This window comes from Vicia villosa, unplaced genomic scaffold, assembly GCF_029867415.1.
Source record: "Vicia villosa cultivar HV-30 ecotype Madison, WI unplaced genomic scaffold, Vvil1.0 ctg.002437F_1_1, whole genome shotgun sequence".
In the NCBI taxonomy this organism is placed as follows: domain Eukaryota; kingdom Viridiplantae; phylum Streptophyta; class Magnoliopsida; order Fabales; family Fabaceae; genus Vicia; species Vicia villosa.
The window spans coordinates 88809-112182 of NW_026705925.1; the positions used below are offsets into that span (position 1 = coordinate 88809).

Here is a 23374-nt window from a genome sequence, read left to right on the forward strand (position 1 = left end):
GTATCCTGACCACCACGTGATCACTCTAATTACAATTGCTTAGACACAAGCTAAGACTTCCTAGAGTATCCTGATCAACACTTGATCACTCTAGTTACTTACAAATTAATGTAATCAAATAAGAGTATTACAATTGCTTCTGAAAAGCTATAATCACAACAGTGATATTTCCCTTAAGGTTTAAGCTTAATCTCACTAATATATTACAACAGCAATGTAGTGAGCTTTGATGAAGATGAAGTTTCTGAGCCTTGAGTTTGAACAACGTTTCAGCAAGTTAATTATCAGCAAATCGTCAACCTTGCTTCTCATCAGAACTTCATACTTATAGGCACTTGAGAAGATGACCGTTGGGAGAATTTAATGCTTTGCGTATTCCGTACAGCATTGCATTTAATGTTTCACGCTTTTGTCAACTACCTCAAGCCTTGTTCACGCTGTGTCTACTGACGTTGCCTTTAATAGCTTCTAACGTTCCTTTTGTCAGTCAGCGTAGCCTGCCATCTTGTACTTGCTTCTGATCTGATGTTTGTGTTTACAACGTTTGAAAATCATCAGAGTCAAACAGCTTGGTGCAGAGCATCTTTTTGTCTTCTGACCTTGAAGTGCTTCTGAGCGTGATACCATGAGGACTTCAGTGCTTCTGCTTCTGAACTCAAGTTCTTCTGATGCTTCCATAGACCTATGTTCTGATTCTGCCTTGACCATCTTCTGATGTCTTGCCAGACCATGTTCTGATGTTGCATGCTGAACCTTCTGAGTCAAAGCTTCAGAGCGCTGATTTGTGCATACTCTTTATATATTTCCTGAAAGGGAAATTGCAGTGTATTAGAGTACCACATTATCTCACACAAAATTCATATCCTTGTTATCATCAAAACTAAGAATATTGATCAGAACAAATCTTGTTCTAACATTGAAGAAGAAGATGCTTTTTGTTGTTGTCTTCTTTCCCTAGCTAGTTGTCTCCTCCTACGAGTTTTGCTATTCTCTCTACATGCAGTCCTCTCAATCTCAGGATCAAAAAGGAGTTGATCTGCAGGTATACGTCCTCGCATAAACTGTAATCTGAAAAACTAACCAAGCAAATTAACAAACACAAGGGATAAGAGCTAAGAAATAAGAGATTTAATTATAAGACTCAATACAAAAGAAACTATTGCAATGCTTGCAATATCTAAACAACAATCCCCGGCAACAGCGCCATTTTGTTGAAATTGTATTGTGGTACTTTTAGATTATCGTTTGCTCAGGGATTGGTGTGATATCACCGCCGTTCTATAGTTTATGTTGCGAGTTAATGTTACTTTAGTTTTGGGTTTGCAAAAGATCATTCAATCACTTTAGTAGCAAAGAGTAAATTAATGAAAGTTCTAAGTGTTAAAGAGAAGTATCAAGACTTGATTTCATCAACCTATAGTTTGTATGTCTTCCTAAGATCATGCGTATGAAGTAGTTATCAATCAATATCTCACCTATCGTACGTCTATACCGTTCGTTTCCGCAACGTTATAGCAAGATTTACTGGATTGTTCAACCAATGATTTCTCAATCGATTGAACAACAAAATAACATTTAAAAACCGATACAAAGTGACTATCAACCATTAGTTCCATGTCTAGACCTAATGTTTAATAGATGATATAGTTAGGTCAAGATTCAAACATTGTATTTCACAAACATTTTAACCATAGAAAGTTAAGATAAAGCAAACTACATCCTCTATATTGATTAACAACTTGTTCATACACAATATTTATAAGGAAAACATACAAAAAGTAAGGAAGATTACATCAAAGCCTTGACACAAAAGTGTTTAGCTATCCATTGACATGGTAGCTTGCACAAGAAGGAATGAAGTAAGGATAGCAAGAATCAACGGTAATTTCTCGACGATCAATGCTTCGATTCTTCGATTATAAGTCAAAATACTGAAATTAGGGTTCTTGGCTCTCCAAAATGGTCTCTTTTTCACACAAGGACAGAACTGAACTATAAATAGAAAAACCAGAATCTGCGCAGCGCGCGTCGCGCGCTCTTTTTCGCGGCACGCGCTCTTCATTAAATGATCAAACCGCCCAAGCGCGCATCGCACGCTCTTCACCTCGCGACACACGGATGCTACTGACTTTGAGCTCCAAACATTCCTTTACATCGCGCGACGCGCGCTCCTAACTCGCGACGCGCCCTAGAGCAGATGTTGAAATTTTTCCTTTGCAATAGGCTCAGTACTTCAATCCTCAAAATTCCCACCTAAAGAAAGAAAACTTGCACTATAAACACTTAAAAACAACGATTAAAAGAAAACAAAAGCTTAATAACTAAACTACTATTAGTTATTCCAAAAGAAGACGGGGTTTCATGAATTTGCGATAAAAAATAGTCGAAAGGTACCAAATACAAAAGCAAATATTAACACAATTTGGCACCTAACAATCAGTATCCCAGTACTGATGTCGAAAGAGCCTATATGAGATGCTAATATAGTTTCTTCTTTGATGTATGTTATGGTCTGTACTAGACCCGGCATAGCATATGCAGTAAGTCTTGTAAGCTAGTACATGGAAAATCCTGGAAAGGCTCACTAGCATGCATTGAAGTGGATTCTAAGGTACATAAATGAATCTCTAAACAGAGTTCTAATTTATGGCAAAGCCTTTGGTGAATTAGTTGGAAAGAAACACTTTAGAAGGTTGTTGTTTTATCAACCACTAAGATGGAGTATATTTCCCTAATTGAAGCTATGAAAGAAGCATTGTGGCTTGAAGGCTTTGCAAAGAAGCTAAAACTTCAAGTTCGAGGTATCACCATTAAATGTGATTGACAAAGTGCTATACACCTGTCGAAGAACTCAACATATCATGAGTGAACCAAGCATATCGATGTGAGGTTGCATTTCGTTAGAGGAGTAATCGAGTGTGGAGAATTCCAAGTGCTAAAGGTTTAGACAGATCACAATGTTGCTGATATGATCACCAAGACATTGCTAAGTTGCTAGTTTTTGCACTGTATACAGTTGATAAAGATGCATGAAGAAAGCTAGTTTGTTCTTCGATGTTATAGAGTTTGATCCAAGGTGGAGATTTGTAAGAATTGCTTCAAACTATAGTGGGTCGAAGAGTAGTTTCCTATTTCGACAGAGATTGTATCGAAGACCTACATACTGTAGTCAAAGTGTGTTCTACTAAGTCGGTGTCGAAATGCTAGCGTTGTTAGTGTAACACCCCATTTCTACCCGGAGAATATTATAAAAAGCAGAGTTATAAAATTCCAATATGCAAACATGATACTACATTTTTACTTCTTAAAACAACAACAATTATCGCATGCAAAAAGATACATAACACGTTAAACTTTCGGATGAAACGATAACAACTTAATTTAATCTCCAAAATAAATAAAATTTTAAATTAATTCGCATCGTAATCAAAGCTTCAATTTCAAATGATATAACCTATTTATCCAACCAAAACAACTTTAAAACAACAGAGTACCTTAATAAATCAACTTAAAATGCAACAGTTGAAACAATAACGATAACAAAGTAAAAGTGTAACACCCCATATTTTCTAATTTTAATTTAATCGGAAATTAAATTATTATTTAGAATTTTTTGATATTTTGTTGAATTATTTTGAGAATTATGAGATGGGCTATTGGGCCAAGTGTGGTTTTAGTAAAGAGGGGTGTTATGTTAGTAAGCCCTTTTCTAAAATTATAATATATTTTCATTAATAAGAAAAGGAAGGAAATTGGAAAATAGAAGAGGAAAACCTAAGAGGAAGAAGGAGAGAGCTCATGGACAAAGACCTATTTTCGTATTCATGGTGCAACCTTCACAAAATGAGACATAACTTTCTGCACATAGCTCCAAATCAGGTAATTCTCGAAGATTCAAATTCTACAAGAAATTTCCTTCGATTTGATATATTAATTTGTGTCAGGGAAGTTCTTAATGAGGGAGATACACGAGTTTTTATATTTAAGATTCTTGCTGAATTTGAGAAAAAAGGGCTTACGGGTTTGATGGAAAAGAAGTGGAAGAATCCATATTCCTGGCTAAGGTAAGGGGGGACTCTTCCGGTTAGCATATTTTATTGTGTTATAGATGATAGGATTGATTGGATAAATTGTTTGGATCAATTGGGTTATATGTCAGAATTGAGCTTTGGAATGATTTTGGATAGAAATTGCATGGTTGATGTTTGTGATCTGGGTTTTGTGTCAGCTGTTGTGTTGTTGTGTTCTTCCATGGAAACTGAACCTGAGTTATGGGTTTCCAATAACTGCATAGCAAGTTAGGTTTTAATGTGTAAATTAATGAGATTTTGTGATTTGTTCATGTTTAATGTGTTTTATGAATGACCCATGGTTAGAAACATGTTTAGGAACCTTATATGTGTGCTAAATTCCTGTCAATTGATGTATAAATTGTATGAGGATTAGTGGTTGTTGAATGAGGTGAATGGGGATAGAAAATGGTGATTTTTGGGTTTTTACGCAACATAGGTCGACCTATAGAGTAGGCAGGGTCGGCCTGAGCAAACCCGCAGGCAGCATCCAATGTTTGATAGATTTTGTAAAGAACATAACCTTTGATCCATAACTCCGTTTTATGTGTCGTTCAAAGTGTTAGGAAGCTAATGAGTTTATCTATAAGATAGGATATAGTTGGTTGATGTTGAATGGTTTGATTTTGATTTTGGTATATGGATTACATGTGACTTACTTATGTGTGCATTATGAAATTAATGACTTGTGACTAATATTCATAGATGTGTTAAGTGATGTGATATCCATGATATGTTGGGATATATATATATATATATATATATATATATATATATATATATATATATATATATATATATATATATATATATACTATTTTGAAGTGTCTTTTTGATGATGATCATTTAAATGTGTATGTATTGATATGTGGATTGAATAATGGTGATGTTAGAATTGAATACATGTGATTGATTGATTTGTGATGAATGATGCTGATACATATACATGCTTTTGATGATGATGATGATGATGGTAAGAGTATGATACGATGTTGTTCATCGGATCAAAGATGTAATAAGTATGTTATATGTGTGCATTCATTCATAAAGCATTTGTTGAGGGTTGTATCTAGATGATATATTGGATCAGTGAAGGGCATAATTCCCATTGTGTGGAATTTGTGCTGGCAGGGCCGTATCTTTATGTTGTTGGATCGGTCGGAGGGTTATTATCATTGATGATGTTGGTACCACATGCATAGTGTGAGTTCATTCATATGCATGATTTTATAACATGATTGGATGTTTTCCAGTGTTATGAATATTGAAGATGTGTTGGTTATTCTGTTGATTAAACTTGTCTGAATATCTGTATATGATACAATTGGGTGAATAATGTGACTATGATGTGTTATTGTTTATGACTAAATAAAATTTGTTAATTTGAATGAGACTCACCCTTACTGTTGACATTTTCAGATTGGCGAGTAGCAGCTTTTGGCTTTGGTGAGGATAGCTCATAGGCCAGTTTGTTTAAGTATAATGTTGGTTCATGCTTTGATATTGTAACACTTGGGAATGCTAGTTAGAGTCTATGATGATACTCTACTATATTGTTATTGTATTAATTTTGTGGGATATTGCATAGATGATGTTATGCTTATCCGTATGATGAATATTCCGCTGTGTAGAAACATGATTTTATTAAATTGATGATCGTTCATTAGTGAAGCATGGCAAGTGAGTTATAATAAACTGTTTTATTGAATTGTGGCACCCTTATTTTCATGTTTACTCTGAAATTTTTATATAATTGTCGCGGGGTTTAGAAGGGTGTTACAATAAGCGTTCATCCCCCTGAATGTTACGTATCAGAGCGAAGACACCAACTCGAACTAATGAAGGTAGACAACCTTCATTATAGATTACCTGCACATTACTAACATAGGTGTAACATTCAAATAGAAGGGGTGAGATATCAAACAATATAATATGATGTATGATAAATAATATACTAGAATCAGTTCATGTAAATCACCGCTTCACAACTTTTAAACAACGTTTATCACAACAAAATTATCAACATAATACAACAACTATTTTATCATCACAACAACTCAAAATGCAACTTGGAATGCGACTCTTACGATGCACATGCATGTGGTACCAAATGGAGCAAATCCCATAACTTAATAATTGCCAATTAATAGAAGCATCAACAAGGCATAAGACTTTAACTTACACTTTTTCCAGTCCAGGCCATCTTACAGAGCATAAGCTCCCAACGTTTATGCTAAGAATGCGACAACGGATGAATGCAACAACAACAACACCACAACGATTCAACTTTGGCATAGGCCTACAAATTGATTTCTTTTCTAATTAATATAGGCAACACGATAACAAAAACTATTATCAACAATCACAACATAACAAGGATAGAAACAATTATCAATAATAGCATAACAACAACAACACAACAACAATAACAACGACACTTCAACAATAACTCAACAACAATGCAACGACATTGATACAACCTGCGAATTCACAACTGTAATATAAACGTACAACAACTTGTACAACTCACTGTCTCGACGGAAATATTCGTAAACCACTCGGTATAATTATTTGGGTAGTCCGACTATATTCTGCTAATTTATTTCTCTGGTACATACCTACTAATATTTGTGCTCTGCTATACCTATTAGTACTGCTATTAATAACCTTATACTAATAGTGTTATAGTTCTACCGTTAGTTGTCTTTTTAATATAGTCTGTAGTTTAATTATTGAGTCTTACTATACTATTGGCCACTATATTATTCTTCAGCTACTTTATTTCCCGCTGATACTTATAATTATTTTACTATCATTAAATTTTTTTGTTACTGTTACTAACATATTTCAACAAATGAATCTTTGTGTTTCTTCAATTTCCATGTACAACTATTACTAACTATCACTACTACTAATTATCATTATAATCTATTATGACACGATCCTACTAACCACATGTTCATGACTTAATTCATTGTTACTACTAACTACCACATCCACATGTGCAGAGATTAGTTAAATGAAAACATTAAAATAATGGTGACCCTCACCCCCACTACTAGGGGCTTGTGCCCCATATCCCTACCTTCTACAAAGGGGTGAGCATCCCTTATCTTCTTCAACTCAAGGGGGCGAGTGCCCCCTCCTTGTTATGCACATAGGGGCAGGCGCCCCTTTTTATGGTGGCAGGCGCCCCTTTCCCCACCACTTTAATTAATTAAAACGTGATGGCACTCGCCATTCTTTTTTGCATCTCAGAAACTTACGGTATTCATCCCAAATTCAGTCAATTCTTCCATAGATTTTCACTCGATTGACAAACTAAAACACAATCACAACGACTGATTAACTACATGACATAATTTCCAATTAACAAATTTAACCAATTGGAATACTACAACAGTATTTAAATTTCATGACAGTCAACACCAATGAATTCCAGCCCACAACAACATCACAACATAACACAATCAGATGGGAAAAAAGCAGAGAATCGATATAAACCCGGAACAACAGAAATCTGAAACCACAATCAAACACACAAGAACAATTTTTTCATAACCCAATCCCTACATACTACTCATCATATAACTCATTATAGAGTTAGAACCCCACCCTTACCTTGGATTGGAGACCTCTATATTTCACCGGTTGAACCTAGCTTTTGCCATAGCTTCCAACCGTTGCCTCTTCTCTTTCTTCCTCCTCTACAACTTTTCCACAGTCACACTCCAAAAACATCTTTTTCTCTTATCTAAGACTAACCCTTATATTTATCTTACTGATAAAGACCTAATGCTTTTATTTTGTTCCACTTAACCATATAATTTCTATTATTCTTGATAATTTTACTAGTCTTATTGGGCCTAACCTTCACACCACATTCTTATTACCATCAACAATTTAAATAGGCCCAACAAATAATCTAGTATTATTCTAATACTATTTCTACAACTAATCAACCAATTAATCAGTTAACAACATGATAACTTGAATCAGCATTTCACAACAATTCACAACTTCGAAAATTAATTCGAAAATATTTAATTAAATAATTAATTAAATACAAGGCGTTATAGTTAGTATTTCAAATTGGGCATGTTTGTCATGTCTAATGTTTAAGTTAACTTGTAGCCTAAGTTGACTTGTAATGGGTATTTGTGAAAAAGTACATTAGTTTAGTATGTTAGGTTTATTATAAATAGTCCACTAGTCTCTCATCATTGCACACTGCAAATCCTAATTTAGGGTGAGAGGGTTATTTATTATTCTTGTAACACTTATAATCTTGATTAAGGAGAAAGTAAAGAATAACAGTTATAACCAATTCCTTGTTGTTCTTCTTGCTTCCCTATTGTGTTCCCAATTATATTCTATTCGAGGCATCCTTTTCACAACAATATCAGTCAAAGTTGTAATATTAGCCTTTTATTTAAGTAACTTTCTTATTATAAATTTGTAACTTATTGGTTTCCCATTTTGATATAACTTTATTGGATTGAGGGGAATGCTAAACCGGAGGTATTAAGTTTTAATAGATGCATAATTTTTCAAAAAAAAAAATCAAAGTATCAGCCCAAATATTTTTGCTTTAATGATACTAAACCATTTGATACATCAATGAGTCCTAAATAAAAAAATTTGAAATGTTCTTTTTTTTTTTTAATAGGCAATGGCATTTATCAAGAAGTATTATGGATACTTCCAACCCGAAAAGTACACAAACGACATTCTACAATTACTCAAAGCAAGTAAGAGGAAGAATGTTCCAAATATAAAAATTACAACCGTCCTTCAAAACATAAAACGATTGGAGTCAAATATAAAGGGATATGATCAAATGACACTAAGGTGTCAAAGTTAAATTTAACACCAAATCTCAACCGTTAAAAGAGTAGATCAAACGCTCGAAGCTTTATGATCAGCAACAACGGGCAATCGTTTGCGGATGTGGTGTCTAATTCCAGTGGTTCGAAAGGCTCGAAGCTGGCTGACAATTCCTGCTTATGTTTCAATTCTAAGGAGGAAGACAGAAGGAGATTCCTTAAGGCGTATGTCGATCAGTTATGCATTCCTGGTACAACATATGTGATCCAAACTCACTTTGAGATTGAGGGGTTTTCGGGGTTAAAATTTCTCCTTTGGGTGGAAATTCTTGCTTGCTCGAGGAGTCGGAGGAGGGTTTTATAGAGGATTTACAAAGAGAAGGCCAGTCGTGGTGGAAGAACTGGTTTTCGGAGATTAGGAAGTGGGAGGAGGGATCTTTGGATAAAGGCAGGGACGCGTGGTTCCGCATCTATGGAATACCACTTCACGCGTGGAATTCTGAATTCTTTGTAGCTCTAGTAGGGTCGTGGGGAAGATTCATTTGCGTTGACGATAATACTGCTAAAGGAGAAGCGTTTGATGCGGCAAGAGTGATGGTGAACATCCCAATCTCTTTCCAAATCCTCGACTTGGTAACGGTGAACATTGATGGGAAGAGATTTAATCTGTGTGTTAGGGAAGACGCAGCGGGACAGATGCGGACAAACTCAGGTAACCCACCACCCTTTTTATCTGGTTGTGATTCCACGGACTCTGAGGTCGGTTGGCAGAATTACGTTGATGACAACGGTGGAGTGGCAGAGTCGGAGTGTTCCGGTGATAGCATAGAGCAATTTTATGTTGATGGGGATTCGGATTTTATCGCGGAGCCAAAGAGTAGGTGCAATTCTGTGAAGGAAGCTAGTATTTTTAAAGGTGTGGATGTTGAATCAGCAGAGGCGACTCCGATAATTCAAAATGTTGAGTGCGGTTTATTTGATAATTCTGTTTCGCTGTTACGCAAAGTACCTGCCGGTGTTAATGTGAAGATTCTGGATTCTGGTTTTCGGCCTGCTCTAATGGCTGGCAGTGGCAGCCCCAAAGCCGTGCGGCTGTTATCAGTTGCAGGTAGCGATTATATAGGTACAAGGGCAGCTGGTGCTTCGTCGGGTAGTGATGGCTGCGACATAAACTCCTAGTGCCGGTACAGTTTAACAGGGTTAGGGAAGGAAATGGCTTCGGTAAAAGATGCTGGATTAAAGGCAATGAGTTTGAATCCTTTGAGGGATAGTGCAGTAGTCAATTCGGTGGCTGGGGTTGGACCAAAAAAATTGAAAACTATGCTCATTAATAACATTAACAGTGGTGGTGTAGGAGTGAAGTTTAGGAACAGGAAGGCACAGGGCAAGGGTTTGAATGAAGTGGCAGGGATTAGGAAAATCAATAAAAAGGGGACACTACCTATGGTGACTTTGTTAAAACAAGGAGTTTTGCCAAGCGGTAGCACTTAGGTTTGTTACGAGGAACAAAATGAGGAATCGGATATCCGTAGAAACAACGAGAGGCAATGGGATTTTTTGAACCACGATGTTGGGGAAAAATTATGGGCCGCCATTGTCGCGTTGGGGGTTGTGGATGAGGAGGGTCGGAATAAACTAGTGAGTAGGATTTAAAACTTGGAACAAGAGGGTCTTTTAGAAGTGGTGGCACGGAAGGAGAAAAATAATCTTTTGCAATGATTATTGGTTCTTTGAATATAAGAGGGGGAGTGAATGCACTCAAAATAAGAAGGATAAGTTCCATCATTTCCAAAGGAAAGGCGGACATTTTTCTTATTCAAGAAACAAAGGTAACTAATATGAACAACATCTTGGCTAGTAGTTTTTGGAGAAATCCGGATATTGGTTTCTCTTATTCTAATTCGGTAGGAAGATCGGGAGGGTTGCTTACGTTATGGAAGAAGGATAATATGGAGGTGGTGAGTAGCTTCAAAGGTGACGGTTTTTTGGGGATTAAATTGATATGGAAGGGAAATTTTTATTATGTGGCAAACATTTATTCTTCGTGCGATCTTAACAAAAAGAAACTCTTATGGGAGATTTTGTTGGACTTGAAAAAGAGATTCAACGATGGCGAATGGATATTGGGAGGGGATTTCAATGCTATTAAGAATGGTCACGAGAAGAAAGGGAGGGCGGTTGTAGCTAACAACAAATAGGCGGAGTTATTTGCGGAATTCATTAATAATAGTGATTTGGTGGATATCCCTTGTAAAGGAAAAAAAAATTCTTGGTTTAGTGGAGATGGTAAGTCGAAGAGTAGGATTGACCGATTCCTTATGTCGAGCATTGTGGTGGATAGATGGGATGTTATTGGAAAAATGATTGGTGATCGGGATATCTCGGATCATTGTCCCATATGGATCATGACGGATAATAACAATTGGGGCCCGAAGCCGTTCAAGTTCAATAATGAATGGTTTTCGTTTGACTCCTTCATTCCGTTTGTTGAAAAAGAATGGTTAAATTTGAAGGTGGAAGGAAGTGGTGATTTTGTTTAAAAAGAAAAGCTAAGGCTTTTAAAAGAGAAACTTAGGAGGTGGAATAAGGAAGTGTTCGGAAAGATTGATTTGGAGTTAGAGGAAGGAGTTCGTGATGTCAACTTTGCCGATGAGAGGTTAGATCCTATTTCCAATTCTCCTTCTTCTTTTGATGATAATCTTTCTCTTAGAAAGGAAGCTTCTAGTAGATTATGGAGGAATTTGAGGATTAGGGAAAATATGCTCTTACAAAAATCTAAATCGAAGTGGATAAGGGAGGGGGATTCGAATAGTGGATTTTTTCACAAAGTGATGAGTCAAAGGAGAAGGCGTAATCATATTGGTCCCATTGTCTCTTCGGGTACTTTGGTGGATTCGGTGGAGGATGTGAGGGAGGTGGTTTTCGATCACTTTGCGAACAAATTTATTGAAACGGAGGAGAATAGACCTTTGTTGGATGGCATTTCTTTTAAGGAGATTTCTAGAGAGGAGGCGGTGAGGTTGGAAAAACCTTTTCTTGAGCATGAAATTAAAGAAGCGGTTTGGAATTGCGGAGGTTCGAAGAGCCCGGGGCCGGATGGTTATCTTTTCTTTTCATTAAGAAGTGTTGGCATTTCTTAAAAGAAGACTTTATCAATTATTTCAACCTTTTCTTTGACGGAGCTTTTATTTCAAAGGCAATCACTTCTTCTTTTTTGACGTTAATTCCGAAGTCCAACAACCCGATTAGTTTGGATGGATATAGACCCATTTGTTTGGTAGGTTGCTTGTACAAGGTGGTGGCTAAGGTCTTAGCAAGGAGATTGAAATGCATACTTAATTCTATTATTTCTCCATTTCAAAGCACTTTTGTTCCCGGTAGACAATTATTAGACGGTGTTCTTGTGGCAAACGAAGTAGTGGATTTTGCTAGAAAAGAAGGGAGTAATTGTATTCTTTTTAAAGTGGATTTTGAAAAGGCATACGACAAAGTTAGTTGGAATTTCTTACGGTATATTTTGAAAAGGATGGGTTTTGGGGAAAAGTGGAGGAGGTGGATGAAGTTATTGGTGTTTTCTAGCAAAATGTCGATTTTGGTTAATGGGAGCCCAACAAAGGAGTTCGAGGTTTCTAGAGGCCTAAGGCAAGGTGATCCTCTTTCACCTTTTCTTTTTGTGTTAGTAACGGAAGCTCTTTCGCGTCTTGTTAGAAAATCGGTTGAAGGTGGAGAATTCCAAAGTTTCACTTTTAGGGATTCTTGCAAGGTGGACATTCTTCAATTTGCGGACGACACTCTTACTGTGGGTAATGGTAATTGGAAGCATGTTTGGGCTCTAAGAGCAGTTCTCCGGGCTTTTGAACTTGTTTTGGGGCTAGGAATCAATTATCAAAAAAGTAAGTTAATTGGCATTAATTCTAATCTACATTTTCTTGAAGCGGGATCTTTCTTTCTCTCTTGTAAGTTGGAAGATAGCAACTTTTATTTTTTTAGGTATTCCTATTGGTTTTAATCCAAGGAAGGAAACCACTTGGAATCCTCTCTTGTTGAAAATGAAGAATAGGTTGGAAGGATGGACGAATCGTTTCTTAAATTTGGGAGGGAGAATCACACTTCTCAAATTCGTGCTTAGTTCCTTAAGTATTTTCACTATGTCTTTTTACAAGATGCCGAGAAAGGTGGTGAGAAAATTTACAAGCATTCAAAGCAATTTCTTGTGGGGCGGCTCGGAAGATAAAAGACGGATTCATTGGCTAAAGTGGGAGGATGTGAATCTCCCTTTGAAAAAAAGGAGGCTTAGGTGTAAAAAATTTGGCTTTTTTTAATTTGGTACTTCTTAACAAATAGAGGTGGCGGATTCTTCAAGGACAAAATTCATTATGGTTAAGGGTGTTGAAATCTCGGTATGGTGATGTAGCTTCTAAAGTGTTCGGGGGTGGCACGGAAAAGATAGTCTCCTCTTCTTGTTCCATGTGGTGGAAGGATATTGTAAGGATTTTTTCTTCTTTTTCCCATGATCCTATTGCTAGTTGTAGCAAGTTTATTGTCCATAAGGGTTATAATACTCCTTTTTGGGAGTCCATTTGGTTGGAAGGCACCACTTTAAAAAATTGTTTTCCGGATTTGTTTCACGAGTCCCGTTTAAAGAATGTTTCGGTAGCGGCTATGGGAGGTTGGGTGGATGGTGTTTGGAAGTGGGGCGATTTTGGTCTTCCCGAAAATGTTAGGGACAATGGGGTCCGAATGGAGGAGGTCTTGGATTTGAAGGACAAAGTGACGACTTTTAGTGGGTGGTCGAGTGGGCATGATACGGTTAGTTGGACCGGTAATTCGGATTTGTGTTTTTCGGTAGGTTCTTGTTATGCTTTTTATGAGAATCTTAGTATTCCGTATGGTCCTCCAATTAATCATGCGGAGGTGTTCGGTATTTTGTGGGAGACGGAAGTGCCTTTCAAGATAAAAGCTTTCGGTTGGAGACTTTTTCACAATAGACTCCCGACGAAAGATTGCTTGACAGCTCGAGGTATGTCTTTTCCCATTGATGCTTTGAAGTGCATTTTTTGTGGATATAGTTTGGAATGTAGGAACCATTACTTTTTTAGTTGTTTGGTGGTGAAAAATATTTGGAGGAAGATAGTTTTTTGGGTGGGTAAAGGGGTTATTTTTGAAGAGGAGTGCCGGTCAAATTTTATGGAGTGGCGCCTACATTTTCATAGTAAAAAGGTGAAGGACAGAAAGTTGGGAGTTGTTTGGCTTGCGACTACTTGGATTCTTTGGTTGGTTAGAAACGGGCATTGTTTTCGGAAGGAGGCTTGGAATGTAAACAATACGGTTTGGAACATCAAGCTTTTGGTTCGGAAGTGGTCGTTTTTTGGGAAAATTACTCACCCCAATTATACTTTCTACGAGTTTAGTATGGACCCTTTGTATTATCTCTCGTGATTGTAATTGGTTTGTAATCTTTCCGTTTTGTCCGATTTTGTCTGATTTTGTTCGTTTCTTTTGTAAGCGGGTTGGAGAACCCTTAGTTCTCTTTTCTTAATGAAATTCTTGCTTACTAAAAAAACAAACAATATTATTTATCTTAATATATTTCTTTCATTCAATTTTGAGAGGAATAACCAATGTTTAGTTTTTATAACTAATTCATATGGTTAACTAAATATAAAATGTTTTATATAAATTTTGCAACAGTGGGAGAAATGAGTTTTCACTTGATGCATATATAATAATTAATTAGACTCCTAGACTCACTTATTTCACAATTAGTTTTGGGAGAGAAAAATATATTTTTCATGAATTTTATCCAATCTTATCTCATCCGGCCGGATGTTATATATAAAAACAATTATAAATATGGAAAAATAATATTTTGATGCTTTTGTATTGAAATAAATTTTAACTTTTCAAAAGAAATTTTAAGAAATTTAGGAGATAGTTAACTGATAGTTCAAAGTACAAAGTATGGGTAACAAAATGGAAGAATTCAATGGATAAATGAAAATAAATTATTAACCAATTAACCATTTAATAATCAGTTGACAATCTACTTATTTTCTTATAAGAAAATCAAATTCAATTCATCCCATAAAGATAAATTATATCCAATGCGTCCATTTACATATTTTGAATAGATGAATATTCATCCATAAATATAATTTGGATGTTTTAATTATTTTTCGAAATAATTTATAAAAAAAATACAATTCTCTAGAAAAACTTATAAAACAATTTTTCATTGCATTTCTTTTTTAAATTTAAAAATATCATTATTTTCTAAAAGAAATTTAATTATAAAAAAATTATATAATATATACTATTCCTCTAGAACACCATAAAAGTCAATTTGTCCGTAACTATTCAGCTTGGTCAAAATTTAAACTTATATAATGTTTTATATATCAGAATTTAACTTTAGTCTCTTCATCTCTAAGTTAGCAAGTAATTCCCTATATAAAATTTTATTTTCACACGTTTCTTGTCATATTCAGATGTATATACACCTAGGATAATTGGTCTTGTCGTATTCAGATGTATATACACCTAGGATAATTGGTCTGATTCCATTTTAAACCTATATATGATGTACATCACTCCCATATTCACACAGTATATTTGTAATGCCACAAATTCTTGCAATGATACTCTTGTTCTATTGACACTTCATAATAAATATAACATTTTAGATGTTTGGCACTATAGATTATGTCAATCATCTTATGATGTTTTGCAATATATCTATCATTCTTTTCTCGTATTAAATTTCATTAAAATGTGTTTGTTCATGTTTATGATCTTGCTAAACAATGCAAACTCCTCTTTTTTATTAGTAAAAATATCACTTCACGTGCTTTTGAATGGTTGTATAGGTATATATGAGGACCAATCACTAAAGCAAAACCAAGAATATAAATTGTAAATTTACACCCATTTAAAAAAAAAACGGGTGTAAAAAGTAAATATGACGGCAGATTATTTATTATTAACTCTATATTCTAACCGTTATACTAAAAGAGGGTGTAAATTTAAAAATAAAAAATAATTCTATTAAAAAATTAATTTTAAAATTTTAGTATAAAAGAATAGACACTCTATATTTGAAACACTGAGTGTAAAATTAAAATATATAAGTGATCAAATCTATATTACACCCGTTATAATAATATAGGTATAAATTTTGAAATGCCTATTACCTCTTTTTTTTTTCAATTTACTCTGAAATATAATTTAGTTTTCAATTCTCAAAGAGTTATTAATTTTTCTTATTCTTAAATGATTTTGCAATAATAATGATAATGTTTTTTAATCATGATGTTGATATTTGATATTAATTGTGTTGAATTTCACTGGTTCTGATTAATTTTCTTAATCTTAAATGACTTTGAAATTTGCAATATCAGAATCTCTCACTCTGGAATTGAAAATTAAAGAGGAATAGTAAGAAACTCGTGCTATCGCACGGGTCCCGTCAAAATTCATATTATATGTCGCCTCTCGTTTATCAAGTTTGAATTTATTTATTCAGTTGGTTAACATCACATAGTTAGAAACTTAGAATCATTAAATGCATAAATCTAATATGCATTGCTACAAACAATACATTCAGAAATGCATGTAATATTGGAAAAACAATATTGAAATTTGTTTTACAGATTATAAACATTCTACATAATCTTAAATATAAACATAAGAGAATGTATCAACCTTTATGAATTGATGAATTGATTCAAGTAATATTTTCAAAATTTTGACACTTATTTTATACAATATAAGCGCTTAGAACTCGTGTATCTGTTTATAAAAATATTTGTAATTTATTCTTGTCTATAAAAATAATTGTATCATCAATTGACTTTTTCCCGTTTATAATAATATTTATAATTTATTCCCATTTATTAAAATAATTGTATCAACGGTAGACTTTTTTTCGTTTTTAAAAATTATTATATCAACAATAGATTTTTCCCGTTTATAAAAATATTTGTAACTTATTCCCGTTTATAAAAATAATTGTATCAACCGTAGACTTTTCCCGTTTATAAAAATAATTGTATCAACAATACATTTTTATTCATTTATAAAAATATTTGTAACTTATTCCTATTTATAAAAATAATTGTATCAACAATAGACTTTTTCCGTTTATAAAAGTATTTATAACTTATTTTCGTTTATAAAAATAATTGTATCAACGGTAGATTTTCCTGTTTATAAAAATATTTGTAACTTATTTCAGTTTATAAAAATAATTATATAAAAACAATTGTAACTTATTCTCATTTATAAATATAATTGTATCAAACATAAACTTTTTTCCGTTTATAAAAATATTTATAACTTATTCTCGTTTATGACTATATTTTATCAACATAAGATTTTTTTCTTTTTATAAAAATATTTGTAATTTACTCCCATTTTAAATATAATTGTATTAACTGAAGACTTTTTTCGTTTATAAAAAAAGACATATAATATAAAAAATAAAATAATTGAGTCAAAATTACATAAATTGCAAAAATGTATATATAAATTATTCTAATAAAATTATAAATTATTTTCAACTTCAACAGTTACATATGAAATTTTTGATAGTTTAATTCAATTATAATAGTTTTAAAGAATAAAATTATATATATTGTGATTAAAAAAGGTTATATATATATATATTCAACACATGGTATAATTTAAGAAAAAGATATATAATTCAACATTAAAAGTCCTTATAGTGAGATTATTTTTTACTTGTCTCCTTATGTAAAATTTGTGATGATTAAAGTTATTATATCACCAATCGTTAGTTGGTCCAGTGGTGATTGCGCAATTGCGATCGGGAGGGGGATGGAACCACTTGATGCCAGAACTCGCCCCCGAACCGGACTAAACCACATAGATTTTAAAAGAGGTTCTTGTACAGTATTATAAATGTGAGGGTGCTAATACATTCCCCTTGCATAACCAACTTTCGTATCATTTTCTCTTTGTTTTATTAGACTTGTTTTAGAATTTCTGTGGGTTTTATTCGTTGTTTTGGCATTCCTCGGAAAACAATAAAGATCGGTGGTGATTCTGTTTACTTGCCAGTTAAGTTAATCAATAGTTTAATCTCAATTGTCCCAATGCAACAACAGTCTACAAATGTTATCTCATAGATATGTTTCACATTTATCGTCAATCTGTACCTCCAAGAACATTTATTATAATAAATTGTTAGTTACAAACAATTATTTTATTTTTTCAAATTATTAGAACCCTCATTTGAAACATGTTATGAATAGATTGAAGCATATTGAAAATTAAGTAATGTGTCTCCTAACTCAGCTTTCTCAACACTTTTTTTACTCTAACTTCAATTATATAAAAAAATGGAAAAGGAAATATTTAAAAGATGAAGATTAAAATTATAGCATAAAAGTAAAAGGAAATGTCGTTACACAGAGATTGGAAAACCTGTTTGAACATAATAATGATAAGTACGATGAACAATTTACAACTGTTATCCTATAGATGCACTTCACATTTACCCGTCGATCTACGTCTGTATGGATCTTACGATAAACAGTCTTATCTTATAGATACACTTCACATCTACTCGTCAGTCTATGCCTCCAAGAACTTTTATTACAACAAGAGTCTACAACTGTTATCCTATGGATACGCTTCATATCTACCCGTCGATCTATGCCCGCAATTAATTCAATACACAATTTTTAAGATAAAATTTCTTTATGTTAGCATTACTCTTCTTTTAAATGGGGTGAATGATTCAGTTTTTTTATAAGCTCCATTTTCATAATAATATTTCCATTTACAATATTTTTCTAAATAATTGTCATTAAATATTAAAAAACAACTTAATTATTCTTATATATATATTTTATTTAAATTGTTTTAATTATTTACTTATAAAATTATTTTAACAAATATAATTTACTTTATTAATAAAATCAATATGATTAATTACTTTTTTCAATATTTGTTTAATATTAGACTTTGATCAAAGTGAATTGTTACTACATAAATATTACATAAATATTAGATATTCAACATATTAAAATTTAGTTTTTTCAACATATTTAAAATAAGTTTTAGTAAAGTACATCTCCTCTATTTTTCTTAACGCATAAATTTAGTCATGTCATTGTTGTTTAAAACCCAATAATTAAAAACTCTAATCCCAAATAAAGATATGAGCAACCTAGTTTAAATCTTAAAAATTTGACAAATGTTTAATCTCAAAAAAAATTACGAGTGTTACCAAATCTAACCCATGAGATTTACAAATACCATCTACTACCTAACTAGTGCATATAAACTCCCCATTCTATTCTTAAGAGGCTTTTCATTTTACATTATGAAAAGTTCTTTTTGGTAATTGACTAAATCAATTTTTCTAAACCAATCAAAATGCTAGAATAGTCCAAGTCGCACACATAATACTTCAATCTACAGCCTGGGCAGTTGTAAATTGTTCAAACAGGCAATGAACTAGCTTGTGCTTTATACCATTCTATTATGTATTGAGGGGCGAGGAAATGGAGGATGTAGTTGGCTGAGTATAGTTGGAGTCATTAAGCATATTTGTATCAAAGGGTTGTTGATTTTTTGCTGTCACATTTAACTTAACATGTGCTATCTAAATGTTTCTTGCATATTTGTATCATGTGACATCATTGTTCTTCAAACATCGAATACGAGGAGAAACAGTTTGGAGGATTATAAGTCAGTATCCTCCTGCAATAAATGTAACCATGCAGTCATAACGAGTGAGTTAGAGAGTGCAAGGAACAACAAGATCTCGAATGTTGCTGTTTCAGTTGCAGATTCCCACTCGTCATTTCACTCCGGAGACAAAAGCAAAGGTGTGATTTCGTGGTTGTTTCCTCAGCTGTAGAGGAAGAATAAGAATGAGAATTCTCCGAGTATTTTTAATTGGAGTTGGTTTTCTCTCTGTGATAATGTATCTGTTCTATTTGTTTCCGATTGGGGTTAATGAAATAGAGTTGTTTGCTCTTAAGGTCGCAATCAAGTGCATTGAAGAACATAAGCTTGATGGGCAATTTCCTATGGATGCTCTCCATAATCAAGTGATTTAACTAGAGAAGGCCAAGGCCGACAAGAAGCGAGAAACTGAAGTAATAAAACCTCAACCAAAGAGGCCTCGTGTTAATGGTGTCAGATACGGAGAGCTCGGTAAGACGTGCATATCATCATGCTCCTCCATGAAGTAAGATCAAACTCTTATGTTGCTACTATTTTGGTTTTTTCACATGTTATCTTAAGTTTTGCTAACAAAGTTATTCGATAACTGTCTGCAGGTAGATCTTGGTGGCGAGCATTGCTCATTTCGTAGCTTTGTCTAAGAGATCTCACACTGAAATATGGTTTATAAATTATGATGTTGGAATTATTCTAAAAATTCTAGTAACCTCACACACGATGTCTTGATGGGTGTTATGACATCCAAAATAACATAAAATTAATTAAAGACAGAACAACATAAAACAATAAAGAACACATGGAATTGTTTACCCAGTTTAGTTTAAACAACATACTCTGGGGGCTACCAAGCCAGGGAGGGAATCCAATATAAGTAGAATTAATTCAGAGTTTAACTCCCCCGTTTACAACTCCTCACTTAAGACCTACCCAATGTAATTCCAATCTATTCCTATACTTGAGTATCTCCACTCACTCCCCCTCAATCACAGCAGTGATTACAGACAAACATTAAACAAATGAGAGAGAAGCCACACTTCAAAAACACACCTTGATCTGCTTAAAAGCTTCAATAAAGATCCACACACTCGTGCTTAAAAGCTTAGAGTGAAAAAGTACATAGACAACATATTCCAATACAATCATCAAAGATGATTGCTTGGAGTACAAGAGACTAAACAAACACAAATACAGAACTACGGTTTTTCACAATACAGTCTCTTTGCATTCCAAATTAGGATTGCAGTCTACTTATAGAAGCTCTTGGGCCTTGGGCTTTCCAAGAACCAAATTAGAGTTAACCTAGTCTACATGTCATCAGGTTGTTACAGAATATGTTGTACACGAAATCTTTTAGACGAAATATTCAGCACACAATACAGAGTTTCCTAAATTGTAGATTGAGAGAAATCATGAAACATAATAATAAAACATAATAGCACTTGCTGTCAAACAAGGATGTCAGGACATCGGTCATGACATTCACTAACAAAACCTGTATTAGCTTAACACATATGTCGCCTGTATAACACAATGCAAATCATGTCATGACATCAGTCAAGACATTAAACAACCAGGAATGTTTTACCACAAAATGCAGCCAATTCAAAAACATCTATAATCTCCTCCTTTGGAAAGTTTTTGGCTAAAACAACCTGTCACACCATATCAGAGAAACACTTGCAGTAGAAAAAAACAACTAAACACAACCAGAGCTACAATCAGAGCTAATACAGTACGGCATACCGCACAGACAACATACACCATTACTACCATCAATATGTACACAACCAAATCATATCTACTGCAACTTCTACAGTAAACAACACAACAGAAAACAAGTATAACAGAAATAATTTGCTATACTACACAATCAGATCAACACAAAAATTGAATCAGGTTTTGTTTGTTGATTACACATTTTGTTGTTCTGGGGAGACAGACACTACTCCCTCTGTTTTTGCAACCCAATATTCAAATAGGTACAAACAAAACTAAACAGAACTAAAGAGGATAAAATTCAAACAAAACTAAACAGAAGAGATCAAAACAACAACAAAAAACAGCACCAGCTGCATTCACTACACAGAGTCAGACCCACTTGAGGTGTCTGCATAACTTCCTTTCTCAGAGCCATCAGCAGGACTGACACTTTCTTCTTCCACTTCTTCTGGTTCTACTTCCTCCTCTTTTTCATCTTCAGCTTCCATCTCTATAGCATCTGCGAGCTCCTCATTCCCATCCTTTTCTAGAGTACTTATCAACTTTTCAAGAGATATATTCCTAGACTCCAGCTCTTTGCAAGTCTCTTTCAACATTGCTTTGACTTCCGCTTTGCTGTCTGATGCTCCAGATTTAGATGTTTCATCCGATGTCATGACAATGTTTGGAACATACATATCTTGAAACAGTTTATAATTGAAAGGCAAGGGACTTTCTCTTTTGCAGGCTATATCATGCTCATTAAGAATGTTGGGATACTGATTCAGAATTATGCCAAATAGAAGGGATGGTAAGGCAATTGGACCCTTAACACTGAAGCTTTTAGCATGTTTCATAGTTTGGTCAAATATATATATTCCATAATCAAACTTTGCCTTTGTTCCTACAGCATATAGAAATCTGCCAAGAACAATTTAGATAGTGGACTTGTGATTCGTTGGTACCCAATTAGCTGCTCCTATCTTGTGAAGCATTGCATACTTGATGCTTAGCTTACTCGCAGTTAGTTTCTTTTTTAGGGGCCATCTTTTTACCTTCTTGGCTGTGATCACTTGAAAAACCTTATTGTTTGTCACTTCAAGCTCAGGTTGAGCTTCATTTGTTCTTTCCAAGGAGTTATTAATCACAGAAGGAGAGAACGATACACACTTAGCTCTCACAAACACTTTTCTGAAGTCCACACTCTTGCTGTTTCCATAATCTTCAAATAGGTTCACCACAAATTCCTTGACCAGCCTCTCATAACATTTGGGAAGGTTGCTAACAGTCTTCATTAGTCCAACTTCCTGAATTAGCTCTAATATTTCCTTATTCTCAAGAGCATTTGGAGCCAATTCCCTTTCAACATCTAGTCACTTTTGGAACACATATTTCCACCTGCTAGCACTGGAGGCATAATCGAAGGACACATTATTAATAGGGAATTCAGGAACACTTGCAGCAGGTTTGCTAGTTGTAGGATTCTTCTTTGATGGAATGTCAGGGACATCCACTTCAACGTCAGACTCAGATTAAACAATTTCCCTCTCCTTTCTTTTCTTAGGAACAACCTTGTTCCAAGAATTTGAGGGACCAACCCCTACACTCTTAGCCACAACTCTGCTTCTGATAGGACCAGCAGAAGTACTCTTTTTCTTGTCAGAGTCTTTGACAGGGCTCTTAACTTCAGCATTCTTTTCAAGGAAACTTTGGGAAACAGCTTTGCCTTTTCTACTAGCCATTATCCTTTTGGCTACACTTGGATTCAATGAGGCAAGCAATTTGTTGTTAGAATACTCATCTAAGTACACCACATTGGTACCTATTTCAGCATTGACCTTAGGATTCTCATTATCTTCAGAAACTTCAATGTCATAAACATCCTCAGTAACATTGGTATTCTCAGCACCTCCTTGCCCATCCTTATTGATCTCCTCTTCAGTTGGGTCATAACCAGAAGTGTGAGAAACTTCATCCTCACTGATGTTCTTGAGAGGATCAGGAATTATGGTTTGAAGAGGGACAGATATCCCAGGCACCTAACGATTTTCCTCTAGAATACGA

The 23374-nt window shown here is 34.3% G+C and overlaps 2 protein-coding genes across 2 annotated transcripts; one reads left to right on the forward strand and one right to left on the reverse strand.

Annotated features, from left to right (window-relative positions):
- Positions 1–11214: 11214 nt before the first annotated feature.
- LOC131638809 (uncharacterized) lies at positions 11215–14335 on the forward strand. The gene is made up of 5 exons (XM_058909358.1): positions 11215–11422; positions 11516–11995; positions 12178–12789; positions 12887–13074; positions 13241–14335. Exons 1-5 carry the CDS (start codon positions 11215–11217, stop codon positions 14333–14335), a joined length of 2583 nt encoding a protein of 860 aa, XP_058765341.1.
- A 5271-nt stretch (positions 14336–19606) lies between these two features.
- On the reverse strand, positions 19607–22605 carry LOC131638810 (uncharacterized). Its single transcript, XM_058909359.1, has 6 exons — positions 22329–22605; positions 21695–22214; positions 21356–21422; positions 21198–21264; positions 21105–21130; positions 19607–19624 (listed from the first exon to the last, which is right to left on the reverse strand). Exons 1-6 carry the CDS (start codon positions 22603–22605, stop codon positions 19607–19609), a joined length of 975 nt encoding a protein of 324 aa, XP_058765342.1.
- Positions 22606–23374: the final 769 nt, after the last annotated feature.